The sequence below is a fragment of the Oncorhynchus clarkii genome, chromosome 3, assembly GCF_045791955.1.
Source record: "Oncorhynchus clarkii lewisi isolate Uvic-CL-2024 chromosome 3, UVic_Ocla_1.0, whole genome shotgun sequence".
NCBI lineage: Eukaryota > Metazoa > Chordata > Actinopteri > Salmoniformes > Salmonidae > Oncorhynchus > Oncorhynchus clarkii.
Genome location: NC_092149.1, coordinates 26197235 through 26221123, shown reverse-complemented (window position 1 = coordinate 26221123; position 23889 = coordinate 26197235). Strand labels below are relative to the sequence as shown.

General features: G+C 41.9%; 2 protein-coding genes and 1 non-coding gene across 3 annotated transcripts; 1 reads left to right on the top strand and 2 right to left on the bottom strand.

The window, feature by feature from the left end:
• The first annotated feature begins 3926 nt into the window (after nucleotides 1-3926).
• LOC139405851 (transmembrane protein 79-like) lies at nucleotides 3927-6846 on the top strand. The gene is made up of 5 exons (XM_071148287.1): nucleotides 3927-4028; nucleotides 4584-5439; nucleotides 5704-5898; nucleotides 6019-6235; nucleotides 6436-6846. Exons 2-5 carry the CDS (start codon nucleotides 4752-4754, stop codon nucleotides 6635-6637), a joined length of 1302 nt encoding a protein of 433 aa, XP_071004388.1. The 5' UTR covers nucleotides 3927-4028; nucleotides 4584-4751; the 3' UTR covers nucleotides 6638-6846.
• Nucleotides 6847-18102: 11256 nt separating this feature from the next.
• On the bottom strand, nucleotides 18103-23836 carry LOC139391889 (T-complex protein 1 subunit gamma-like). The gene is made up of 14 exons (XM_071139510.1): nucleotides 23465-23836; nucleotides 21543-21604; nucleotides 21392-21442; nucleotides 21238-21300; nucleotides 21030-21126; nucleotides 20654-20771; nucleotides 20342-20528; nucleotides 20061-20210; nucleotides 19838-19970; nucleotides 19650-19731; nucleotides 19364-19544; nucleotides 18937-19182; nucleotides 18720-18851; nucleotides 18103-18401 (listed from the first exon to the last, which is right to left on the bottom strand). The coding sequence occupies exons 1-14, from the start codon at nucleotides 23490-23492 to the stop codon at nucleotides 18309-18311; spliced, it is 1623 nt and encodes a 540-aa protein (XP_070995611.1). The 5' UTR covers nucleotides 23493-23836; the 3' UTR covers nucleotides 18103-18308.
• On the bottom strand, nucleotides 18502-18637 carry LOC139406236 (small nucleolar RNA SNORA15). Its single transcript, XR_011633957.1, has one exon. It is a non-coding gene; the product is annotated as a small nucleolar RNA SNORA15 (small nucleolar RNA).
• Nucleotides 23837-23889: the final 53 nt, after the last annotated feature.

Here is a 23889-nt window from a genome sequence, read left to right as displayed (position 1 = left end):
ACAATTTCATTTGGTTTGATTTCAATTATATTATGTGAGCTAAACATATATATTTGAATATATCACCTTTTCACCTCATTTCACACCTGATTTATTTAACAAAAGACAAATCTTATGGCCGATGGGACAGGGACATCCCGGCCGGCCAAACCCTCCCCTATCCTGGACGACACTGGGCCATTTGTGCGACAATGCCCGGGATCAAACCTGGGTCTGTAGTGATGCCTCAGGAAATGCAATGCAGTGCCTTAGACCACTGCACCACAAATGAATTTGTTTGCCCTATATTGTGTGTACTTTACTGTATTTATACTTGGGATGTTGCTTTTCAACAGTAAAAGTAATACAAAAAAACCTGGAGGACATCTTTAAAGTATAATATTTAGAGATGTCTAATGTTACTATCTGGCCCTCATACCATCATGGCCACCTAATCAACCCCAGCTCCCAATTGGCTCATTAATCCCCCCTCAATTATCTTAAACTATTCCCCAGGTCATTGCTGTAAAATGTTCTCAGTCAACTTACCTGGTAAAATAACGGTTAAATAAAATAAAAAATTGAATAATGTCCACATGATAACAAAAAATAAAACATTGAATTGAAATACTGTAGAATTCCATTCATTCCTATGGAGGACTGCTCCTACTGGGGAGTGCCAATATGGCCGACTGGTGGCTTCAAGGCCTCTCAATGGCCAATACATAGCATCAGCAATCCAGGGTTTATATACAGGATTTGTTCACACTCTTAGATGGAACAAACTTAAACTTGCGCATTTTTTCAGTGCATCATTTCTGAATTGAAAATAAACCAACGAGTAATTGTCACGTCCTGACCTTAGTTCCTTTTTTATGTCTCTATTTTAGTTTGGTCAGGGCGTGAGTTGGGGTGGGCATTCTATGTGTTGTTCTATGTTTTGTATTTCTGTGTTTGGCCTGGTATGGTTCCCAATCAGAGGCAGCTGTTTTTCGTTGTCTCTGATTGAGAACCATACTTAGGCAGTTTTCCCACTATGATTTGTGGGTAGTTGATTTCTGTTTAGTGTTTGTGTTGCACCTTACAGAACTGTTTGTTTGTCGGTTTTGTCCAGTATTCATCTTTATTCAAATTATTATGAAGACGTACCACGCTACACTTTGGTCCTCTTCTCCTTCTCCCAATGACAATTGTTACAGTAATCTAGTTTTTCAAAAGTATCTGTAATCTGATTATTGTTATGTCTCGTGGGTTTCATAACCACGTGTTTATAACAACTCAATAATGATGAGACGAAAACAGGAATTCAGTTCAACCATTTATATGAACGTGTTCATCTCAACACACATTACCCATGATGCTCTGCCTATACAACTACAGTGCAAATAGTACAACCCTAATAAAAAACAATTACAATATTTTTGCGATTAATGTCACTGATAACAGTTACTGTTTTTTTTTGTAATCAGTTACTCCTCAACCCTGCCTACATGTAGACTAGGCCTAAAATATCCCTGGGCTGTTCTCTAGGACCTCCTCTCTGTCTATAATCAATTCTCTCAGAAATCGTTTCATTGCACCAAATAAGGCAAAGGAGGAGAGATGAAATATACAAGCCAACCCTCCCCTAGGAAACCCTAGGAAAATAAACAAAAGTTGTTATGGAAGTGTCGTCCCTGGATGGAAATGCTTGACAAACATAAGAGGATGTGCACTGTGAAAGAGTAGACTATATGCTTCCCGAGTTGCGAGAATTACATTTCATCAGTGACACTGTGCCCAAATGGAATTGTGTGAGTCTTTCAGGTATTACTATTCAGAAGAATAGTCCGTATGGTTTCTACTCCACAACACACATGAACATTAGTATTCCCAGTATATATCCAAATGACCTTGATTTTGGAACAGGCCCCTCTGTGCACTATTATTATGTGTAGCCTATACATTTGATCCAAAGCGCATGGCATTTAATTAATTAATCTCACCTTTCATAACACTCATACCAGTCAAAAGTCCAGACACATGTCAGACAATGATTTAAATATGCACTAGATGACTGACAGGGTGGTGCTGTTTTGAAGCCACCGCACCTCCATCTTGGCACTCTCCCACCGGTGTACATTTTTGGGGGGGAGCTATAGAAATCCATTTATTAAAGTCTACATTTATTTTGCCATGTTTATTATATTCCATATAAATCAAATCACATTTTATTGGTCACATACACATATTTAGCAGATGTTATTGCGGGTGTAGCGAAATATACATCAATGCATACTTTTAAATGATATTATGTGAGCTAAATATATATATTTTTAATATATATATAAAAACATTTTCCTTAAAGTATAATTTTTAGAAAGTTCTAACGTTACAGCCCCCACTACACAAAATATTTAAATACATGGAATTCTTTCCTTGAAAAATGAAATTAAAATACTGTAGAAATCCATTCATTCCCATGAAGGGCTGCTTCTGGGGAGTGCCAATATAGGCGACAGCATTTGCAATCCAGGGTTATGTACATCATTAATGTCGTCGGTTTGTGTAAAGTTCAGGTAACGCTCTTGCGACCTCTACTGGTTTCATTAGGTCATAACACCATGGTGCACGAATTATTATGCCATTTATGTATAATACCTCTAGTATATCATCAATGATGGGTATGGAAAGTGTTTGGTTGGGGTATTTGATTCATCTGAAGAGAAAGTAGTTGGAAGCTATCCACAATAAAATCGTATTACCATGCTTAAACCTAGGCTGTGTTCAATAGTAATTGATCAAACAGAGTAGTCTAGAAGTTACAGAAAAAAATGTATTCCCGAAAATATAAATTATATGGGGGAATATTGCCTAATTGGCCTATTTAAAGGTGTAGTTCACACAAATTACAAAATGACACATTGGTTTCCTTACCCTGTAAGCAGTCTATGGACAATGTATGACAGCAATCCGTGCTTTGGTTTCAAGTGGAGGCTGCAGAGGAGAGGACAAACCATGTGTTTGATGTATTTGATACCATTCCACCTATTCCGCTCCAGCCATTACCACAAGCCCATCTTCCCCAGTTAAGGTGCCACCAACCTCCGGTGTTTGGTTTTATTTCCCTGGTTTCCAAATGCTAATGTTTCAGTATTGTGGCACAAATCTCATTAAAATCATGGAGAACTAAGCTAGCCGTTTCACATCCTTTACATGTGCATCATGTACAAATCACACAAAGTATAAAAATTGTATCGTGAAGTTTATCAGTCACTTATAGATTATTTCAACATGATGCGCAAAAAAATGCTAATAGTCCCATGGCTTGAATGGGATTTGTGCCACAAATGCATTTAGAAACAATGTCAGGTAAACTAACTAACCAAAGCATGGATTGCTGTCATACCTTGTCCATAGACTACTTATGGAAAATAATGAGTAATTTTGTAATTTGGGTGAACTATCCCTTTAAATGCTAGGCAACTAAATAGATAGGCCTCTTGAAGCCTATACCAACATTTAGATTTCTCGGTTCTCTGTACTTCATTCTGTCAGTGACAGGGCTGTGTTTCGACCAATATTGCTTTTGGAATTAGATCCCAAAAAGGGTAACCAACATAAGGTGAATAGTACACACCAATACGTAAAATAGTACACATCAATCCAATAACAAACACGTAACATGAAACAAAACTTTTACTGTAGGCTATAGACACAATTTCTCACTAAGTATTTTCATCCCAAGAAAGTCACATATAAGACTGCTTGAAATACACACGTTGCTGTTTTTTTGTACATTAAATTATTACATTAAATTATTAATGGTATGTTTCTCAAATACATTAAAGGGAAAGTGCGATAGGAACTAAATATTATCCTACTGACAGTTCCTATCGTACTTTCCCTTTAATGTTTTTTTTAGCAACATACCCTTTAATAATTACCTGGACACACCTGCATTTCCACCCACTGAAAGTTGTTACGCAATAACAATAGAAGTAGGAAAACGATGTAAGAGACATTCCATAAAATTCCCAAATTCATTGTTTGATAATCGTTGAGGTTAGGTGAGTATTACACTTTTATGTATTTTCCGTTGTGTTTTCTAGCTTTGTTTAACTAGCAGTCTTCTTGCGTGGCCGAAAGCCCAACATTTTTATCTAGTGCGCTGGTATGAGAAACTTCCGTGTTGTGATATGGAGTGCGCTTTGAAGGTCTGTACAACATTTGTCTGGACAGTTAACACATTCAGGCAACTTTATAACTCTATTTGTATATCAAATATTTTGTATTTAGTGGTTTTCTATTGCAAGAGTATTTTCTTCGGTAGTCATGCGTAAATAGGGCTTTTATTTTCTTCGACTACTCAGCACAGGCCATAATGAGATGCATTGGGCGGAGCTTTGTTGGCAAGGGGCAGGGAGGGATTCTACTTGTTTTATCGTTCTTGGCTTACCTTACCTGTCGTGGAAAAATTTCAACTTTAGAGACTATTGTTTGATTAATGATACTAGAATGCTGTCTGGAGTTACATCTTGTCGGGTTTGGGGCATCAGCTCTTGCGTGGGAGGACATGTATGACCTACAGAATGTGCACTCTGTAAATGTACTTTTCTTTGTAGGTGAAGAGCTGTTTACCATCAAACCAATAGAGCTGGGACACAAAGAAAGAAACAGACAATGTGATGTGACTTCAGTCAAAGTTAAAAACACTCAATCAAGCATAAGACTCACTGACAGATTCACCAAGACAAACGGACTGGAGACATTGAACACCTACAAATAAAACAATGTCTGAGATCCTGCCGTTAAACCTGGAGCTGCTAGAAGACAGCCCCTCCAAAACCAGCGGGGTGACTGCTGAACCCCAACCCCCAACATGGGGGGAAGAGGAGAAGGTGATTAAAGAATTGGGGGAAGATTTGGAAACGAGGAGGGAAGGAGTGGTGGAGGAAGATGAAATGGTTAGTTCGGCTAAATTGGAGCCTACCACTCTGCAATGGCCAGGTGACAGGGATGTAGAGAAAACTACAAAGAACAGAAGTGCATTGACTGTGAAAGAAGATAAGGGAAGGGGAAAGGGGGATGACCCTGAGGGAGAAAGGAAGAGTGTGTACTCCACGTGCACCTCTCTTCAAGAAGGAGAAAGGCAGATGGAGAGTGAGAGAGGGCTGGGTTTGAGAACAGAGGAAGAATGGATGGGGAGAGAGGTGCAGGACCCAGGGCTGTGTAAGATAGGGAAGAAGGTGCAGGTAGAGATAGAGGTGGAAGATGATATGAACTATTTGCCTGAGAAGGCAGCGCAGGTCTTCAACCCATCCGTCACCATCCTACACTCCTCTAGTGCTCCAACGTCTCCCAGCGGAAGGGAGGTATTCTGGGATGTGGACGCAGAGAAGAGCTGCCTCCTCATTCCCCAGGGAACCCCACCTGATGGCTACTACCACGACTGGCCAGTGGAGGGGGGGTCCTCAAAATGTAAAGAAATGCACTAACATGTCATCTTTCTGTCTTTTGGCCTCCAACCTCTTTCTCTCATTGTCTGTCTTTCTCTTTGCTAGTTTCTCCCCTGTTCATTCAGCCACTGTGGTTCTGCTCAAATAGTTTTGCGAGTGCAAATTCATCCTTCCCCTTCTCCCTTATTTGAGGTAATCAGATCTATAAGTGGTAATGTTTACATTTAGTATTTCTGTCCTCTGAAGTAAAAAGAAAGCTAAGTCTCTCCTTTCCTCTCCCCTCCAGGTGGTTGTGACTGTGCCAACAGGGATGCTCTCAAAGTGGGGGTGTCTGTGTTCACCGCAGCTCTGATTTTCCCCCTCCTAGTGTGGGGGGGCTATGTCTTCCTGCCTTTTGATGCCCCACTGTTGGACAGTGCCCCCCTCAGGCTGGTCTACACACTGCGCTGCTCTGTCTTCGCTGTGGTGCCCATCATACTGGGTGAGTGGCTCATTGGTCATTCAGCAGATGTTCTTTACCAGAATTACTCCGGTGTGAACAGCAAGGTGGGTTGAACAACAACACTAACATCACAAGCTAACACTTGTGTTGTCCTCCCAGGCTGGTTGGTGCTGGGTGTCTCCAGGATGCAGTTGGGGGATGTGAAGCCGCTGCGTGAATTGGAGGCCAGGGAAGTGGGTGTGCACCGGCGCTATGTGGATGACTCCGTCACCCTCTTTCTGCTCTACTTCCTGCAGCTGGCTGTAATGGCGCCCTATCTGAGCCAGGACCTGCTCAAACTAGTGCCCCTGCTCACCATCATCTTCGCCTTCGGCAGGTAAAGAAACATCAATGCAAAAAAAACATATTTATTTTATTGTCACATACACCAGAGAGATGCAGTGAAATCTATTGTCCAATTTCAGTGCCCAGTCAGTCATATCCCTATATGGCATGTGATCTCAATATAAGGCAGTCTGGGCAGACTATAGAAATGACTGCATCTGTCTAATGTCCATCTCTCCTCTGTGCCAATAGGCTGATGTACTGGGTGGCAGCTGCACTGGGCAGCAGTGTTCGGGGCTTTGGCTTCGGCCTGTCCTTCCTGCCCACTGTGGCCATGCTGGGTGCCAATCTCTACTTCATCTTCACCATGGACGCTGGGGGCACCATCTTTGCCCAGGATGTGATGCACCAACAAGACCAACCCTCAGCCTCCCACCAGAGGTTCTGGGGATAGGAGGATGGAGGAAAGGCTGAAGGAATGCAAGGATGGGGAAGAGGGACAGGATGTGTTTAACCAACTGGTAGAATTTAACTTTCAAAGGGTTACTATGTAAACTGTAGTGGATTGTGCTAGTGTGATTTTTAAACCACACTGATGATGTGTAGAATCGACTGAGCAGTGGTAGTTAGTGATAGAGCTTATAAAAACAGTTTTTGGTGAAAGTTTCTATGTTTTAATTCATTTTCTTGCATGGCATTATACCGTCACTTTGGTGAAACAGTAGAATACATTCTGTAAAAGATCTGCTAATCGACAGAATGACTGTTAAGTACCATGGAATAATGTTGAAATCACAATTGTCGGTTCAATGCAGAGTTAATGAAAATAGTTTGTAGTTCCACACAGAATTGTGCCACTTGGGGAAGTGTCTACAATAACCAAACCATTGCCTTCCTCAGAAATATCTAGCTAGGCCTGCTGCAGACACATAGTTTGCTGAACTGTACTGTTTGGTTTGACAATTATCTGTACTTGAGGCATCCTGTAATCTATTGTTTTGCATTTGGTTGTGAATCTGGTATTGCAGGCTAATAACATTAATTGCATTGACATTTGGTACCTAATATCAGGTTTATAGAGAGAAACTAAGACTTCCTCTAGACCTTCTAGTCAATCCATTCCCTATTGAAAATGTTCAATACAACCAAACACAAAATCATGTTCTGTGACATTTTGTCTCATAATTTCATTACTGTGTTGCCTTTTAAAAGGACGTCCACACATGAGCAATGCCATGTCATTATAAGAGCTAACAAATCATTTAAAGATAATTGATTTAGTACAAAGATTTTGATATTCAGAACCATTTCATTATTGGAGAAGGTGGATTGCATGGATTTTTGTGCCCCCAAAAATGGCAACCTTGTTATAGAAATCAAACCCGTCCAACAAAAACAAACCTACCTGCACAGGTGGCCCAACCTCCATGCCTTCATCTCTGAAAACGAATCCTTTCACAATACAGCACAGCTCTGTAAGAGTGATTGTGAATGGAGTTGTTATTGTATTTTAAAATAGACCTATTTTAAAATGTAATGTATGAAATCTGATTTTTAGTGTAGGCATAGACTATGAAATGTATAACTACGCTGATTTCTTTCTACGTTTCCAAGTCAACTTTAGCTAATAACAAGCGGAAACAAATTGTAGTCTATTTCATGTCTATCATTGTCTTTTCTTATGATTTTCTTTTAACTTTTTATATATTTTTTTAAATAATTTATATGTAACAAGTTATGTTTTTATTGGGTTTTAATTTGCTTCATTAGTGAAGCTGACACATTTTTATTGGTATGAAAGCCTTTTAGTGGCTAATAAAAATTAGCAAGCATTTAAGGAAGGTCTTTGTGCATTACAGTTGTTCTGAATGGGCACCTGTTTTTGGACTGTGTTATTGCTGTGTTCGTGACCAAGTGGGAAGGTGGTATTTATCACATACAACTCGGGGAAATCCACTTGAACACCCATCCAACTCGTAATTACTAGTGGAAAACCATAGAGATAGTTAGAGGACACAACATGGTATCGGTCCAATTATGGCATCTGTGAGAGCATGGGCTGCGCCCTCGAGGCCATCTCCATTTTGAAGTAGTACATTTTCTTCTACTCCTACGAGCTGGTTAACAAACTGAAGGGTGAATTCATGCAACCTGGAGTGTGTTGTTTGAACAGGTATAAAGCCAAAGTTGGCAATTTACTGTCCACCTGCAGTTATGAAATGTTTGCTCACAAGTGTAACTCATTGGCTGATCCCTCCTGATGACCTGGATGGAAATATATAATCTTTCCTTAACCAGTAGGAAGTCCCACCCAGTTGACTACTTCAAAATGGTGAAAATCCTAATGGCGCTGCCCATGCTAAAACTTGCTTTTGGTCACAAGAGGCCTCCATCTCTGTGGGAAACTCGTCTATCACCCCTGATCACAGACATCACCCACATTCTGACCTTGATAACAGCATTTTCGGCAATTAAATGTAACATTATAAAAAAGTTATCTATTGATGTGTTTTTTGAAAACTATAATTTGTTTGCATGCATGATAGCTGTACGTTTAGTTTATGGTTGACGCAGCTTGTTGGCCATTAGCCATCCGGCGTTTGTCAACGAGTTCAAAGCATGTGAATGCATCCAACTGGTATTTACAACGCCACAACTGGTAATTACCACCTTCCCACTTGGTTATGAATGGAGCAAATTGCTATGTTCAAAACAACTGGGAACTCTGTAAAATACTAGGTTAAATCATGTGATCAGGGATCTTCACTTCAGAAAGTCAGAGCTCTAAAGAGGCCCGAGTTGGATGACCGATAAAAAAAAGTGTTCCTTGTTGGAGCTCGTTTTTTTCCGAGTTCCGAGTTGTTTTGAACGGTCGGAAGTCGGAGATTTCCGACTTCCCAGTTGTTTTGAAGACGTCATAACATCGAGCATATGAGATAGGACTACACTTTTCGGCTGAACTAACGACTCCCATTTTTTGTCGGATGTCAAATATTGTTCACATCCACCCAAACTTCTCGTTTATTTATTGGTCCTGCCACAGGGAAGTCTGGGTTCTGAATTACAAGAAAGCAACCCCTTGCACGTCAGTTTCAAAGTAGGCCTATCTTATCTGTACCCCAGGGGTATTTACCACTAAAGTTATCGAAGTGAAGGGTCAAGACGAGTAAAATATGGCAGCTGCGCCAGCTAGAAGAAAACACGGAGCGTGTCTGCTTCGAATCAAAGAAAATTGTCCATTGCGGAAATTTAGGAAAAACAGGTGTTACGGTAAGAACATGATTGTTTTCAAGAATTGATGGATACAAATATATAGCCTATACAAATGCATACAATTAACCTATAGACGAATTATACCACCCAGGAAGTTAGGTTGAAGTGGACACTTCATAGATCCCTGTCGGCCTTGCACTGTGAATTTGACAGTAAAATGTCTATTGAATTTGTTTGGTGGGCTCTATAGGCCTAAATGCTATAGCCTGATAATACATTAGGGGTAGGCCTATTATAAATAATATTACATTTTAAAGTTTTATTTACTGTAAAAGCTATACTATAAAATGTGTATATCAAGGGAGCAATTTTTTGCTAGGGAAAGATTTTTCCACAGGCAAACACGTTTATAATAGTGCTGAAGGAATAACATTATAGAAGATAAACATTACATCATTTGTTTACCAGTATACATTTTATGTCAATATAAACATAAACAATGGAGTAGTATGTCCTATTATGATAAGACTACTGTACTTAAGACTACTGTATCAAATTATGAATAATAAGTAATATTCTTCCAAATTAAGGGGTAGGCTATATTGCCTTAGTTGAAATGACTGGAAATCTGTCTGTGGCTTTAAAATAAGTAGTCAGTGTTGTTAACTGCCAATGCTGATGCTCCTCCATTATTTGCGATGGTTTTGAGGAAGTTGGGGGCCAATGTAGCAAGGCAACATTTAGTCCCAACGTATCATGCGGTTGCTTAAGACTTGTCCATCAGGATTGGCATACCTGTTCGAAAGTAACAGCACTAGTCTACGCCTACACCTCAACACCTCCTGTCAAGTACTTTAGGTGCACTTGCTGTCAAGAGCTGGGTGCCCAGGTTGTGTGCATGTCAGCAGTGTAAAAAAGGCTTACTGCCTGCTTCCTGCTCTCCTTCAGCTGGACTGATCTGACAATAATTTGAAGTACAATCGTTTAAGCTAACTTCTGAAAATTGCTTTCACCAGTCCAGTTATTTCACATCAGTGCAGATGAAGGAAATTAGATAAGGAGAGGAAATCACTTCAGAGTATTGATACTTGTCTTTTAAAATGTTCCTTTTGGCAGATGTTACAGCCACATCTTCGGCTGGTGGTCGGGTGTGTTGGGGAGACTTCAGTAAGCACCCCATTTCTGCATCCAAAACCGGACCTATCAACACCATCTATGTAGAGCCCCTCCCTCCCTCCTATCAGTCTATTTACCGTCCCCACCAATCACAGGACCCCATTGGTAAGACCATTAAAACACTTGTATGGCCATCTTTCCAAATGTTGAATGGTCTCCAAAGGCTAATATTTAACTGACCTCCTTTATCAGGAGCCTTGATATGGTAGTTACTGGTTATTATTAGAAGTTACCTCTCTCAATCTCTCTGATAATCCTATTATAAATGGGAGCAATATTTTGGGAACATTGCTCTCACCTCTGCAGCTTGTCAGATCAGTGATTGTTTTGTTGAAGTAAGGAAGAATGTATGCTATTGGGAAGTGCTTCACAGAGCCATACACTGAGTATTCAAAACATTAAGAACAACTGCTCTTTTCATGACTCATTTATAAACCATGCGAATGTACAAAATACACCCCACAAATCACAAATCAAATTTGATTTGTCACGTGCGCCAAATACAACAGGTGGAGGGAGACCTTACAGTGAAATGCTTACTTACAAGTCCTTAACCAACAATGCAGTTTTGAGAAAAAAATGTGTTAAGTATTTACTAAAATAAACTGAAGTATTTAAAAAAAAAAGAATAAAAAAAAAAGGCCTATGTTACCTCATGAGTATGAAACCATCACAGAGAAGGTGAGGAATTTATTATGCAATGATTCTGGAAATGAAACATGCGTGTGCCAGTTTTCACACAAAAGTTGGCATTTATAAAAACTGAACTTGACATGAAAATGTGCTCACCTTCCCTCAAACCTTAGACCATGCGTAAGCACAGTTTCTAGTGGTTGAAGTACTGCATTGCAAGCAGGCAAGTAGATTAGTATTTTCTGCAAATGGAGGATATGAACAGGTTAAACAGGTTAATAACAAGATACAATCATTTGCCATTAGTGAGAAGAGAGAAAATCTATTTAGTTTGTTTTTGCATTTGAAAATAATTAGAAATAGCCATTTATTTCCAAAGCTATTATTTATTTAATTTCCATGATCATTGCATAATATATTCCTCACCTTTTCTGTGATGTTTACATACTCATGAGGAAGCATAGGCCTACAACAAGGATACCATTCATCCCATCTCTGGTTTAATTGGACCCACTTCATAGTAGTAAATAGTATTTTGCTCTATGCCATCTGATCTGAAGCGCAGTTTATTAACGGTGGAACAGGCGGTTGGTTGTAGGTTACTTCTGAATACTGTACTTTCACATTTCTCGAGGAGACAATATTGCAGTTATACGCAATCCATATTTTCATAACCATTGCAGAATAAATGTGCCACCTTTTCTGGCCATGATGGGTTCATATTCCCGAAGTAGCCAGAGCCTACAACAAACTACCACGCGCATTTCTCATTTAATTGACCCTTCGCTAAGCCCCGCCCCAGAAAATTTGGGCAAACATATTTAATCTCTCCCTATCCCAGTGCGCTTTCCCCACATGCTTCAAGATGGCCACCATTGCTCCTGTAACCAAGAAAGCAAAGGTAACTGAACTAAATGACTATTGCGCCCTGGTGGGACATCTGTCATCAGGAAGTAAGTGCTTTGAGAGACTAGTCAAGGATCATATCGCCTTGCTTACCGCCCCAATAGATCCTCAGACGATACAATCGCTATCGCCATCGCACTGCACAACGCCTTATCCCATCTGGACAAGAGGAATACCTATACAAGAATGCTGTTCATTGACTATAGCTCAGCATTCAACACCATAGTACCCTCCAAGCTCATCATTAAGCTCAAGGCCCTGGGTCTGAAACCCGCCCTGTGCAACTGGGTCGTGGACTTCCTGACTGGCCGCCCCCGTGTTGATCCTCAACACAGGGTCCCCACAAGGGTGCGTGCTCAGCCTCCTCCTGTACTCACTGTTCACCCATGACTGCGTGGCCACGCATGCCTCCAACTCAATCATCAAGTTCATAAAGTTTGCAGACGACACAACAGTAGTAGGCTTGATTACCAGCAATGGCGAGACAGCCTACAGGGAGGTGGTGAGGGCTCTGGGAGTGTGGTGCCAGGAAAATAACCTCTCACTTAACGTCAACAAAACAAAGGAGCTGATCGTGGACTTCAGGAAACGGCAGAGGGAGCACTCCCCTATCCACATCGATGGGACAGCAATGGAGAAGGTGGAAAGCTTCAAGTTCCTCGGCGTACACACCACTGACAAACTGAAATGGTCCACCCACACAGACAGTGTGGTGAAGAAGGCGCAACAGGCTGAAGAAATTTGGCTTGGCACCAAAAACCATCACAAACTTCTACAGATGCACAATCGAGAGCATCCTGTCGGGCTGTATCACCGCCTGGTACGGCAATTGCACCGCCCGCAACCGCAGACCTCTCCAGAGGGTGGTGCGGTCTGCCCAACGCATCACCGGGGGCAAACTACCTGCCCTCCAGGGTACCTACAGCACCCGATGTCACAATAAGGCCAAAAAGATAATCAAGGACAACAACCACCCAAGTCACTGCCTGTTCACCCCGCTATCATCCAGAAGGCGAGGTCAGTACAGGTGCATCAAAGCTGGGACCGAGAGATTGAAAAACACTATCTCAAGGCCATCAGACTGTTAAATAGCCATCACTAACACATCAGAGGCTGCTGCCTATATACATAGACTTGAAATCACTGACCACTTTAATAATGGATCACAAGTCACTTTAATAATGTTTACATATTTTGCATTACTCATCTCATATGTATATACTGTATTCTATTCTACTGCTCATCCATATATTTATATATTCTTAATTCAATTCCTTTACTTAGATTTGTGTGTATTGTTGTGAAATTGTTAGATATTACTTGTTAGATATTGCTGCACTGTTGGAGCTAGAAACACAAGCATTTCGCTATACCCGCAATAACAACGTGTATGTGACCAATACTTTAAAAATATATATATTTTATGGCTTTTTTAGTCGAGCCGTAGCAAATACGTGTATATACAGTGGGGAGAACAAGTATTTGAAACACTGCCGATTTTGTAGGTTTTCCTACTTACAAAGCATATAGAGGTCTGTAATTTTTTATCATAGGTAGACTTCAACTGTGAGAGACGGAATCTAAAACAAAAATCCAGAAAATCACATTGTACGATTTTTAAGTAATTCATTTGCAATTGCTGACAGTGCATTCAGCAATTGAAGCAATTGTAATGACAGTCCACTACAACATACCAGAGAGTTTCTTGATTAGCAAGGGGTAGTCGGTGTTTAACTTCATTGTGTATTAAAAACACAGTTTGAGATCATTGTGAGGGGATTTTGCCAGTAGAGAGGGGAGTTGGGCTTCGCGGGAAGATTTTGTCCAGGGTTGCAACTAACTAAGAGGGGCGGGGTTGAGCAAAGGGCCAATTGGACCTATTAGATACGCTTTTATTTAAAGTATTTTGCTCAATGGATCAGGAAGGAATCATGGTTTATAACATACAGGTGAACAGAGTGTTGATATTTTTTATTGAAGTGTGTATGGCTACCACTGTAAGCAGACAATGTTTCAGAATTTGGGCAGTGCAGCATAAGCATAGGTTCGAGAAAAAGTCAATGCAAAAAATTCACAATTTGCAATTGTTGTCTTTCATAAACTTTTTGTCTCTCGGGTAGACTAGGCTTACAGCAAATGTCACTGCAAAAGTTTAACATTCTGCCGTCATCTACAAAGACATTTGATCAAGTTCGCTATTGCTATTTCCTTTAGAAGACTTCCTCGGGTTAATTCTAATACTTCCAAAGTATACAGAATATAAGGGCTCTATTGTCACCATAAAAGGTGAATGGGCATTTTTCAGGCAACATTTTTTGTATAATGTTTTTGATGTACTTTTTACCACCTTTTCTCCCCAATTGGTTGTTACAGTCTTGTCCAATTGCTGCTACTCCCTTACGGACTCGGGAGAGGCGAAGGTCGAGAGCCATGCGTCCTCCGAAACACGACACTGCCAAGCGGCTTCTTGACACACTGCTCACTTAACACGGAAGCCAGCCACACCAATATGTCGGAGGAAACACCGTCCAGCTGGCAAAGTCAGCTTGCAGGCACCCGACGTCAGCTCGCAGGCTCCTGGCCCGCTACAAGGAGTCGCTAGAACGCGGTGCGACAAGGAAATCACGACCAAACCCTACACTAACCCTGATGATGCTGGGCCAATTGTGCACCGCCTCATGGGTCTCCCAGTCACGGCCTGCTGTGACACAGCCTGGGGTCGAACCCGGGTCTGTAGTGACACCTCAAGCATTGCGATGCAGTTCCTTAGACCACTGCACCATTCGGGAGGCCTATCAGACAGAATTGTAATGCTTGTTCACGTGCACATTTTCAGGACGGGTCTGATTTATAACAGAAACATGCACCAAGTTTATAAATCCCTATTTTTCTACGTGCTCAGTCTTTTCAGAAATGCCACACACAGATATTTAGTGTGAAATTTACACAACGGTTATAAATGAGACCCATGTGAAAGCCATGATCCCTTTAATCCACTTCAATTAGTGTAGATGAAGGGGAGGTAAAAAAATAACATTTTTATGCCTTGAGACATGGATTGAATGTGTGCCATTCAGAGGGTGAATGGGCAAGACAACAGATTTAAGTAACTTTGAATGGGGTATGGTAGTATGTGACAGGCGCACCGGTTTGTGTCAAGAACTGCAACACTGCTGGGTTTTTCACGCTCAACAGTTTCCCATGTGTATCAAGAATAGTCCAGTACCCAAAGGACATCCAGCCAACTTGATACAACTTTTGGAAGCATTGGAGCGAGCATGGGCCAGCATCCCTGCGGAACGCTTTTGACACCTTATGGAGTCCAAGGAAGGTGTTTCTAATGTTTGGTATGCTCAGTTTATACTTTGTACTTCTCACATCACTGATCACGTCCCTTTTTCTGGCCCTCCGCTGAGAGCAGCCGTGGATATGGAGGTGGTCCGACCCCAAGCTCCTATTACGGGGGTAATGAGTCTCCCCCCATCCTCTGTACTGGATCCAGGGCCTCTGGTTCCCAACCTCCAGCCTACCTACCAGCACAGACGCCTCCCCTCCGCAGCATCCAGTGAGGCCAGCATGGGTGAGTCAACACACTTAACAGCAGGTGCCGTCTGTTCATTTTTTCCCCCCCTTAAACGGTGTCAGACACAGGTGCGTAGGTTTTAAAAAGTAATATCATGCTCAAAAAACTAAATCAAAGGATAAATACTCACACACTGTTGGAAGAGTTTGGAAAAATGTAACAGATGCTAATACCTTCATTGCTTTGTAACGATGACTAACTTGCTGATTTCCTCTCCAGAGCTGGACAGCAGTGTCGACCCAGAGACTGGAGAGAGAGCCCAGAGATGACAACACCACTCTTCCGCTGTTTCTACCTGGCCTGATCCTGGAGATCTGGGTCAGATATATTCAGTGTTGCAGATACAATGAGTGTCTAGAACAGGTCAAGTGGTTTGAAACCTGGCTGTACAGAATATCCCAATGTTGTGAAATACTTTTCTCATCCCCTTTACATTGGTAGGTGAACAAGCTTTAAAAAGTATCCATCAAGGAATATGAGAGGACGTTTTTTTTATTAGGGTGTATTGAGGCTTCTGGTACACTGCCATATGCTTCTGTACAGGACTGGGAAAGGCACAACTTGAAATGGCATTTAATTGCTCCCTTTTCTCATATTCTGAGCCATTGGCCAGATGAGTCAACAAAGAAGGCTCCCTTCATATAGCTTTGAATGGTCTTCTCAGGTCAGCGTATAGAGACGAAGCCCAGGAATCCATGCACTTGCACGGTCTGTTGACACGTACAGTACCAGTCAAAAGTTTGGACACACCTACTAATACACAAGTTTTACTATTTTCTACATTGTAGAATAATAGTGAAGACAACTATGACATACATCGAATCATGTTGTACCAAAAGTGTTTTTAACAAATCAAAATATCGTCACCCTTTGCCTTGACAGCTTTGCACACTGGAATGCTTTTCCAACAGTCTTGACGGAGTTCCCACATATGCTGAGCACTTGCTGGCTGCTTTTCCTTCACTCTGCGGTCCAACTCATCCCAAACCATCTCAATTGGGTTGAGGTCAGGTGATTTTGGAGGCCAGGTCATCTGATGCAGCACCCCATCACTCTCCTTCTTGGTCAAATGGCCATCACACAGCTGGAGGTGTGTTGGGTCATTGTCCTGTTGAAAAATAAATGATAGTCCCAAACCAGATGGAATGGCGTATCACTGCAGTATCTGGTGATAACCAGCATGGCTAAGTGGGCCTTGAATTTGAAACAATCACTGAGTGTCACCAGAAAAGCACCCCCACACCACTTCTTCCAAGCTTCACGGTGGGAACCACACATGCAGAGATCTGTTCACCTACTCTGCGTCACAAAGACACGGTGGTTGGAATCAAAAATTAGGACTCATCTGACTAAAGAACATATTTCCACCTTTCTAATGTACATTGCTCATGTTTCTTGGCCTAAGCCAGTCACTAATAGTCCTTTAGTGGTTTCTTTGCAGCAATTCGACCATGAAGGCTGTTCAGATGTGTACTTGAACTCTGAAGAATTTATTTGGGCTGCAATTTCTGAGGCTGGTAACTAATGAACATTTCCTCTGCAGCAGAGGTAACTCTGGGTCTTCCTTTCCTGTGACAGTCCTAATGAGAGCTAGTTTCATCATAGGGCTTGGTTTTTGCTACTGCACTTAAAATGTACCATATTGACTGACCTTCATGTATTAAAGTAATGGACTGTCATTTCTCTTTGCTTATTTGAGCGGTTCTTGCCATAATATGGATTTATGACCACCCCTACCTAGTCACAACTGATTGGCTCAAACACATTGAAACAAATTCCATAATGTTAAAAATAAAACACTTAAAGCAAACCTGTTTATTGAAATTCATTCTAGGGGACTACCTCATGAGGCTGGTTGAGAGAATGCCAAGAGTGTGCAAAGCTGTCAAGGCAAAGGGTAACGATATTTTGATGTACTACATGTCATAGTTGTCTTCACTATTATTCTACAATGAAATAAAGAAAAACCCTGGAATGAGTAGGTGTCCAAACCTTTAACTTTACAAAAATACAGTCAAACAGTAAAAAAAATAAGTCAACCATGACCTATTGCATGGTTTTATGACTTCCTTAAAGGCCTATTCAACAGTCAGGGATGGGAGTTAACGCCCAGATAAAAATAGAACCTTTTGACATAACCAGAAGTAATATTTTATCTGTACTCAGTTCTTGTTTTTCAATATGATGTGGTGAATTGCAATGTTTCTTCCCCCATGCATTTAACTTTAATAAAGCTGAAGACAATATTTTTTTATGGCGGTTGCTCATTGAGAAACGCAACCTTAAAAAGGATCAAAAAAGTAGGACCCGTTTTCACTTTGACAGGGTACTACAGTGCTATAAACAATAATCATGGTAGATTTTTATTTAATCTGCCATGACAAGAGAATGAACTGAGTGAGTCAAACAGCATTCGATTAGAATTTTATAGCAAATCAAAAACACATGGCTACAGTGTACGCTTGACTATCGAGACACATACATGGTTGACAATCCAGGCCAAACAATGTTTTTGGGAAAATAGCATCCCAAAAGAGAACAGTAGGCTGTCCTATGTACACTACCACAGTCTGTTTGCCCAATGGTCAACCAACCTATTCCTCCTCCCCCATCTTCACTCAGCTCCCTGTCCTCCTCCAGCCTGGTCATCACCTTTCTTCTTGATTCCAGACACAATGTCATCAATGCGGAGTAGCAAGATGGCCGTCTGAAAGGCAAGAAGAGACCAAAATTACATTAGTGGGGTTCATTGAAACCTTTCACTGTTTATTCAAATCATAAAATAAAACTAGACTAAATGTGAGTTTCATTGCATTCACTTTGATGTGAAGGAGATAAGGCACTGGGAAGCACTCATCCTTTAGAGTAGTAGAAGTGAAAATGTTCTTGCATGGTGTCTGACTGCATTCACAACAGACAAGGTAACACAGAATTCATCCATGCCTTTAAAAAAAATATTGTAAGCATTTGTGGCAGATATATTCGACATGATCACTTTCAACAGCAGCCCATTGGCCCCTCTTACCTCCACAGCAGTCTTGTAAGTCTGGGCCTTCACAGCCAGTGGCTCACAGATGCCTAGCTCCATCATGTCTGCCAAGGTGCCAGTCTCTCCGTTCACACCCCATGATGCACAGGCCTCCAGGGTGTGCTTGGCCTACAGAGGGTAAGATTAATAAAACGATTCTGCTGTGCCCAACAAAATGACAAAGGTGCACATTTTAGAGTAAACATACGCGTACCCTGAGAGAGGTGAGCACGCGAATGGTGGAGGCTCCACAGTTTTGGATGAGTGTACGGGGGATAACCTCCAGGGCCTGGGCCACGGCACGGTAGGGCCACTGCTCCACCCCGGTCAGGGTCTTGGAACGCTCCATCAGCCTCTTGGACACAGCCATCTCCACCGCCCCGCCTCCAGGGAGTAGAGATGGGTCCAGTAGCACGTTACGGCACACCTGCATGGCATCCTGCAAGTTACGCTCCACCTCCTGAGGGACAGAGAGAAACACAACACTTTGTTTGGATCCACAATGAAGCATTGAGAGTGATAGCACACCATGAGGATCATTCATTCTGTCTGGTTACGGTCTGCCTGACTATGAGCTGCTTCTGCCGTAACGGAGACATCTTGCTATAGTCTTTGTGCATGAGGGGTAACTTGTTACGTACAGCCAGTATCTCTTTGCTGGCTCCTCTCAGCAGGATGGTGCAGGCTTTGGGGTCTTTGCACTCTGTGACGAAGGTGAAGTACTCGTCTCCAATCTTCTTGATCTCAAACAGGCCGGCACCGGTTCCCACGTCCTCCTCACGCAGCTCGTCTGTACGGCTGGCGATGCGAGCCCCACATGCCCTGAGAAGGAGGATAATGATATCAGCGTTAATGGTCCGTTAACAGACTATTTAAAATGATTAATAGTCATCACATCTTCAGAATACTGTGTGGAATTGACCTTACCTTGAAATGCGGTTGTTGTCAGTCTTTCTGACACGGCGGATGGCTGTGATGTTGGCCTTCATCAGATAGTGCTGTGCCAGGTCTGGGGAGATGAGTGGAGAGATGAGTTTCTCTGGTCAGTGCAGGGGGAACTTTGGAGGATTAAGAGCAGTTTGTAGAGAATTTTACATAGTGTGTGCGCGCAGTACCTGAGATGCCCTTCTCAGTGAAGATGAGGTCTGGCTTGAGGCGGATGATGTCTTCACAGATCGTCTGGATATACTCTTCCTCCATCTGAAGGATCCTGGAAAAGTCTTCCTCACGTGTGATCTCAATGTCAGTCTGCATAGGAACACAACATTTATTGGCTAGTACCTGCTACTGTTATGCTTATACTGCATGTGTGCATGACTGTACATGCGGTTTCAATACCTGGCTCTCGCCCTTCTTGTACTCCAGGGAGCAGTCCAGCAGGATGATGCGGGGGTTCTTGATCATTCTGCGCATGCGGGGGTGAGTGACGTCCTTGTTGACCATCACGCCTTTTAGCACACATGAGTCCTCAATGAAGCCACCAGGCACCTATAACCATAGCAAAACCACGAGGAATCAACCAACCTGGTGTCACTTTCCCAATGACCACACCTTTGTCACTGATGTCAATCTTGTAACTGCAAGACATTTAACGCATACACACAAACGTTAAAGCTCACCTTCTCCACTTTGGCGTACAGCTTAATGTTGATTTCTTTGCGTCCGTGCTCCTCCAACTCCACAGTGCGCACGGCGTCCAGGGCAATATTACACGCCATGGTAGACCAACGACTCAAGGCCTTGGTGCAGATGGCAGAGTTGATGATCTTCAGCATCTGTGCCCTGTCATTCACATCCACCGGGGTGCTGGGAGGGAACAAAGACAGTCGGTCAATAGAACTGAGTGTAAAAGTTTGCGAGGGAGAATTGTGTGTGTAAGTGAATGCAATTGAGTGTTCATCAGTAAGTGTGTAAGTGTATGCAATCTATACCTGATGTCTTTGAGCATGTCGAGCATGTCGTCCAGGGCGTGTCTGTAGGCACTAATGATGACTGTGGGGTGCATCTGCTGCTCCAAGAACTGCTCTGCTACAGACAGCATCTCTCCAGCTAGAGACAGACCAAAGATTGAAAAAGAATGTTAACCAAGAGCTGTTTTAAAATGTGCACACAGTACGATGCTTAGAGGACGATTGATGATGCATAAGAATCAACATGGGCCCTCTGAGTAGGAGTGCCATAACATCCAATCCTAAATAGCCTGAAGCTCAAAAGGGTACATTCACTATGTTGAAGAGGTTGACTGGATCTCAGTCATTTCCATGTCAATAGAGTGAAATGAAATACTTCCACTACCAGGCCACTTACCGAGGATGATGACTGATGTGGTGCCGTCTCCCACCTCCTCATCCTGGGTGCGGCTGATCTCAATCATGGACTTGGCTGCCGGGTGCTGCACTTGGATCTGTGTTTGTTTACAGGAAAAGTAACTTGAACAGACCTGAATTTGTTTACATTCACCATCTTCCAAAGCAGTGCAAGGGTGCTGATGGGAAATGTAGTGCAGTAACCTCACCTCTCGGAGGATGGCGTTGCCATCGTTGGTCATGACAATGCCGCCCATGGGGTCTAGCAGCATCTGTTAATAGATGGGGAACGGTTAAGACAGTTCTATTTTGGCGTCACTTTGGGAAGTATCTAAGTGCCAGGAATTGTGTCTTGGTACAAACCTTCATCATGGCTCTTGGTCCCAGGCATGTTCTGATGACATCTGCTATTGCCTGTAAAATTAGACTTCGTAAGGCTGCAGGAATTTCTCATGTTTCAGCAAACATTAGAAAGAAAATTATGGGGGAAGTCGGAGAGGTGTGTCATCTTTACCTTTGCGGCACCGATGTTCCCTTTCTGAACCTTGCGTCCAGACTCCCTTTTCATATTCTGGCCTGAAGAGAGAAGATAATTGAGGTGGCGACAGAGAGAGGGTCTCTTAACTTGGCCTAAGCTCAAAATTACTGACCATGATGCTGCGGTTTGTACAGTGCATTTGGCAACTTGACTGACAAATTGTAGGCCGATAAGTGTATAGTTAGAAGTAGAGGTCGACCAATTAATCGGAATGGCCGATTTCAAGTTTTCATAACAATCGGATATCTGTAATTTTGGACGCCGATGTTGCTGTTTTAAAAAAAAAATGTACGCCTTTATTTAACTTGTCAGTTAAGAACACATTCTTATTTTCAATGACGGCCTAGGAACGGTGGGTTATATTAACCAGGTGAAATTGTGTCACTTATGTTCATTGCACACAGAGTCAGGGTATATGCAACAGTTTGGGCAGCCTGGCTCATTGCGAACTAATTTGTCAGAATTTTACGTAATATTGACATAACATTGAAGGTTGTGCAATGTAACAGGAATATTTAGACTGATGGATGCCACCCATTAGATAAAACACGGAACGGTTCCGTATTTCAATGAAATAATAAACGTATTGTTTTCAAGATGATAGTTTCCAGATTCGACCATATTAATGACCAAAGGCTCGCATTTTTGTGTGTTATATAATTAAGTCTATGATTTGATAGAGCAGTCTGACTGAGCAATGGTAGGCACCAGAAGGCTCATAAGCATTAATTCAAACAGCACTTTCATGCGTTTTGCCAGCAGCTCTGCGGTTTATGACTTCAAGCCTATCAACTCCCGAGATTAGGCTGGTGTAACGATGTGATGTGAAATGGCTAGCTAGTCAGCGGGGTGCGCGCTAATAGCATTTCAAACGTCACTCGCTCTGAGACTTGTAGTTGTTCCCCTTGCTCTGCATGGGTAACGCTGCTTTGAGGGTGGCTGTTGTCGAGCCCAAGTAGGAGCGAGGAGAGGTACGGAAGCTATACTGTTACACTGGCAATACTAAAGTGCCTACAAGAACATCCAATAGTCAAAGGTATATGAAATACAAATGGTATAGAGAGAAATAGTCCTATAATTCCTATAGTAACTACAACCTAAAACTTCTTACCTGGGAATATTGAAGACTCATGTTAAAAGGAACCACCAGCTTTCATATGTTCTCATGTTCTGAGCAAGGAATTCAAACGTTAGCTTTCTTACATGGCACATATTGTACTTTTACTTTCTTCTCCAACACTTTGTTTTTGCATTATTTAAACGAAATTGAACTAGTTTCATTATTTATTTGAGGCTAAATTGATTTTTATTTATGTATTATATTAAGTTAAAATAAGTGTTCAGTATTGTTGTAATTGTCATTATTACAAATAAAAAAATTAATTGGCAGATTAATCGGTATCGGCTTTTTGGGGCCTCCAATAATCGGTATCGGTATTTAATTTCTGAATTTACATTTGCAAGATTGTCTGCACCATCGTTAGCTACCGTTTTGCCACAGACCCGAACCAGATACTGAGCCCATCCCCCCAAAACGAGGAGACACCAGAGAAATAGCTCACCTTTGATCTAGCTAGTAAGGCAGATAGCAAATTAGCATCCATTAAAAATTACCCGAAGGGTTTGTTAACTACGTTAGATGCTGTGCATACCATTACCAAATAGAACACTAGCAGAACAGCAGCCCTGTTTTTTCCCCAAATTGGATAAAAGTGTGTTGATTGTTCCGCTAACTACGCAGCATGACTGTCACAACTCGAGACATCACTGGCTAGCTAGGCCCGAACCCCGGGCATCACATCGCATGAATGAAAAAGCTCACAAATGTAGCAAAATACACTTAAAACACTTCTGTATTTAATTAATTGATAAATGTTGTAACTTTGCTTATCACTCACTCAACACGACGATTGGTCTTCCCATCATTTTGGCAGCGTGCGTTGATCAACCGCCTACCAAGTTCTCAAAAGCAGCAAAGGAAAGGCCTATTTGTTTGTGGCTGGGCAAGAAATGACCAGTTAAGAACGAGGAAATTTTGATGAACAGCCGTACAACCCAATCTGCGTGACTACGAAAGAGGAAGTCGCCAGTGGGCGCTATCTTCAAGTTAATATTGTTTCCCTCGTATGATTACCCTATCAAATCAAATCCTATGTCGCAGTACATATATGGACATTATATAGAAACCCAATAAATGACCAGCTCTGTGGTATCAATTATGTGCATGAAGGCTTAAAGCTACCGGTATCTTCTAACGTTTAGCTATATTTACTAGGCTTACCATTTAGTGCTCTTCGTCACTGTTACACACGCATGTTTTGCA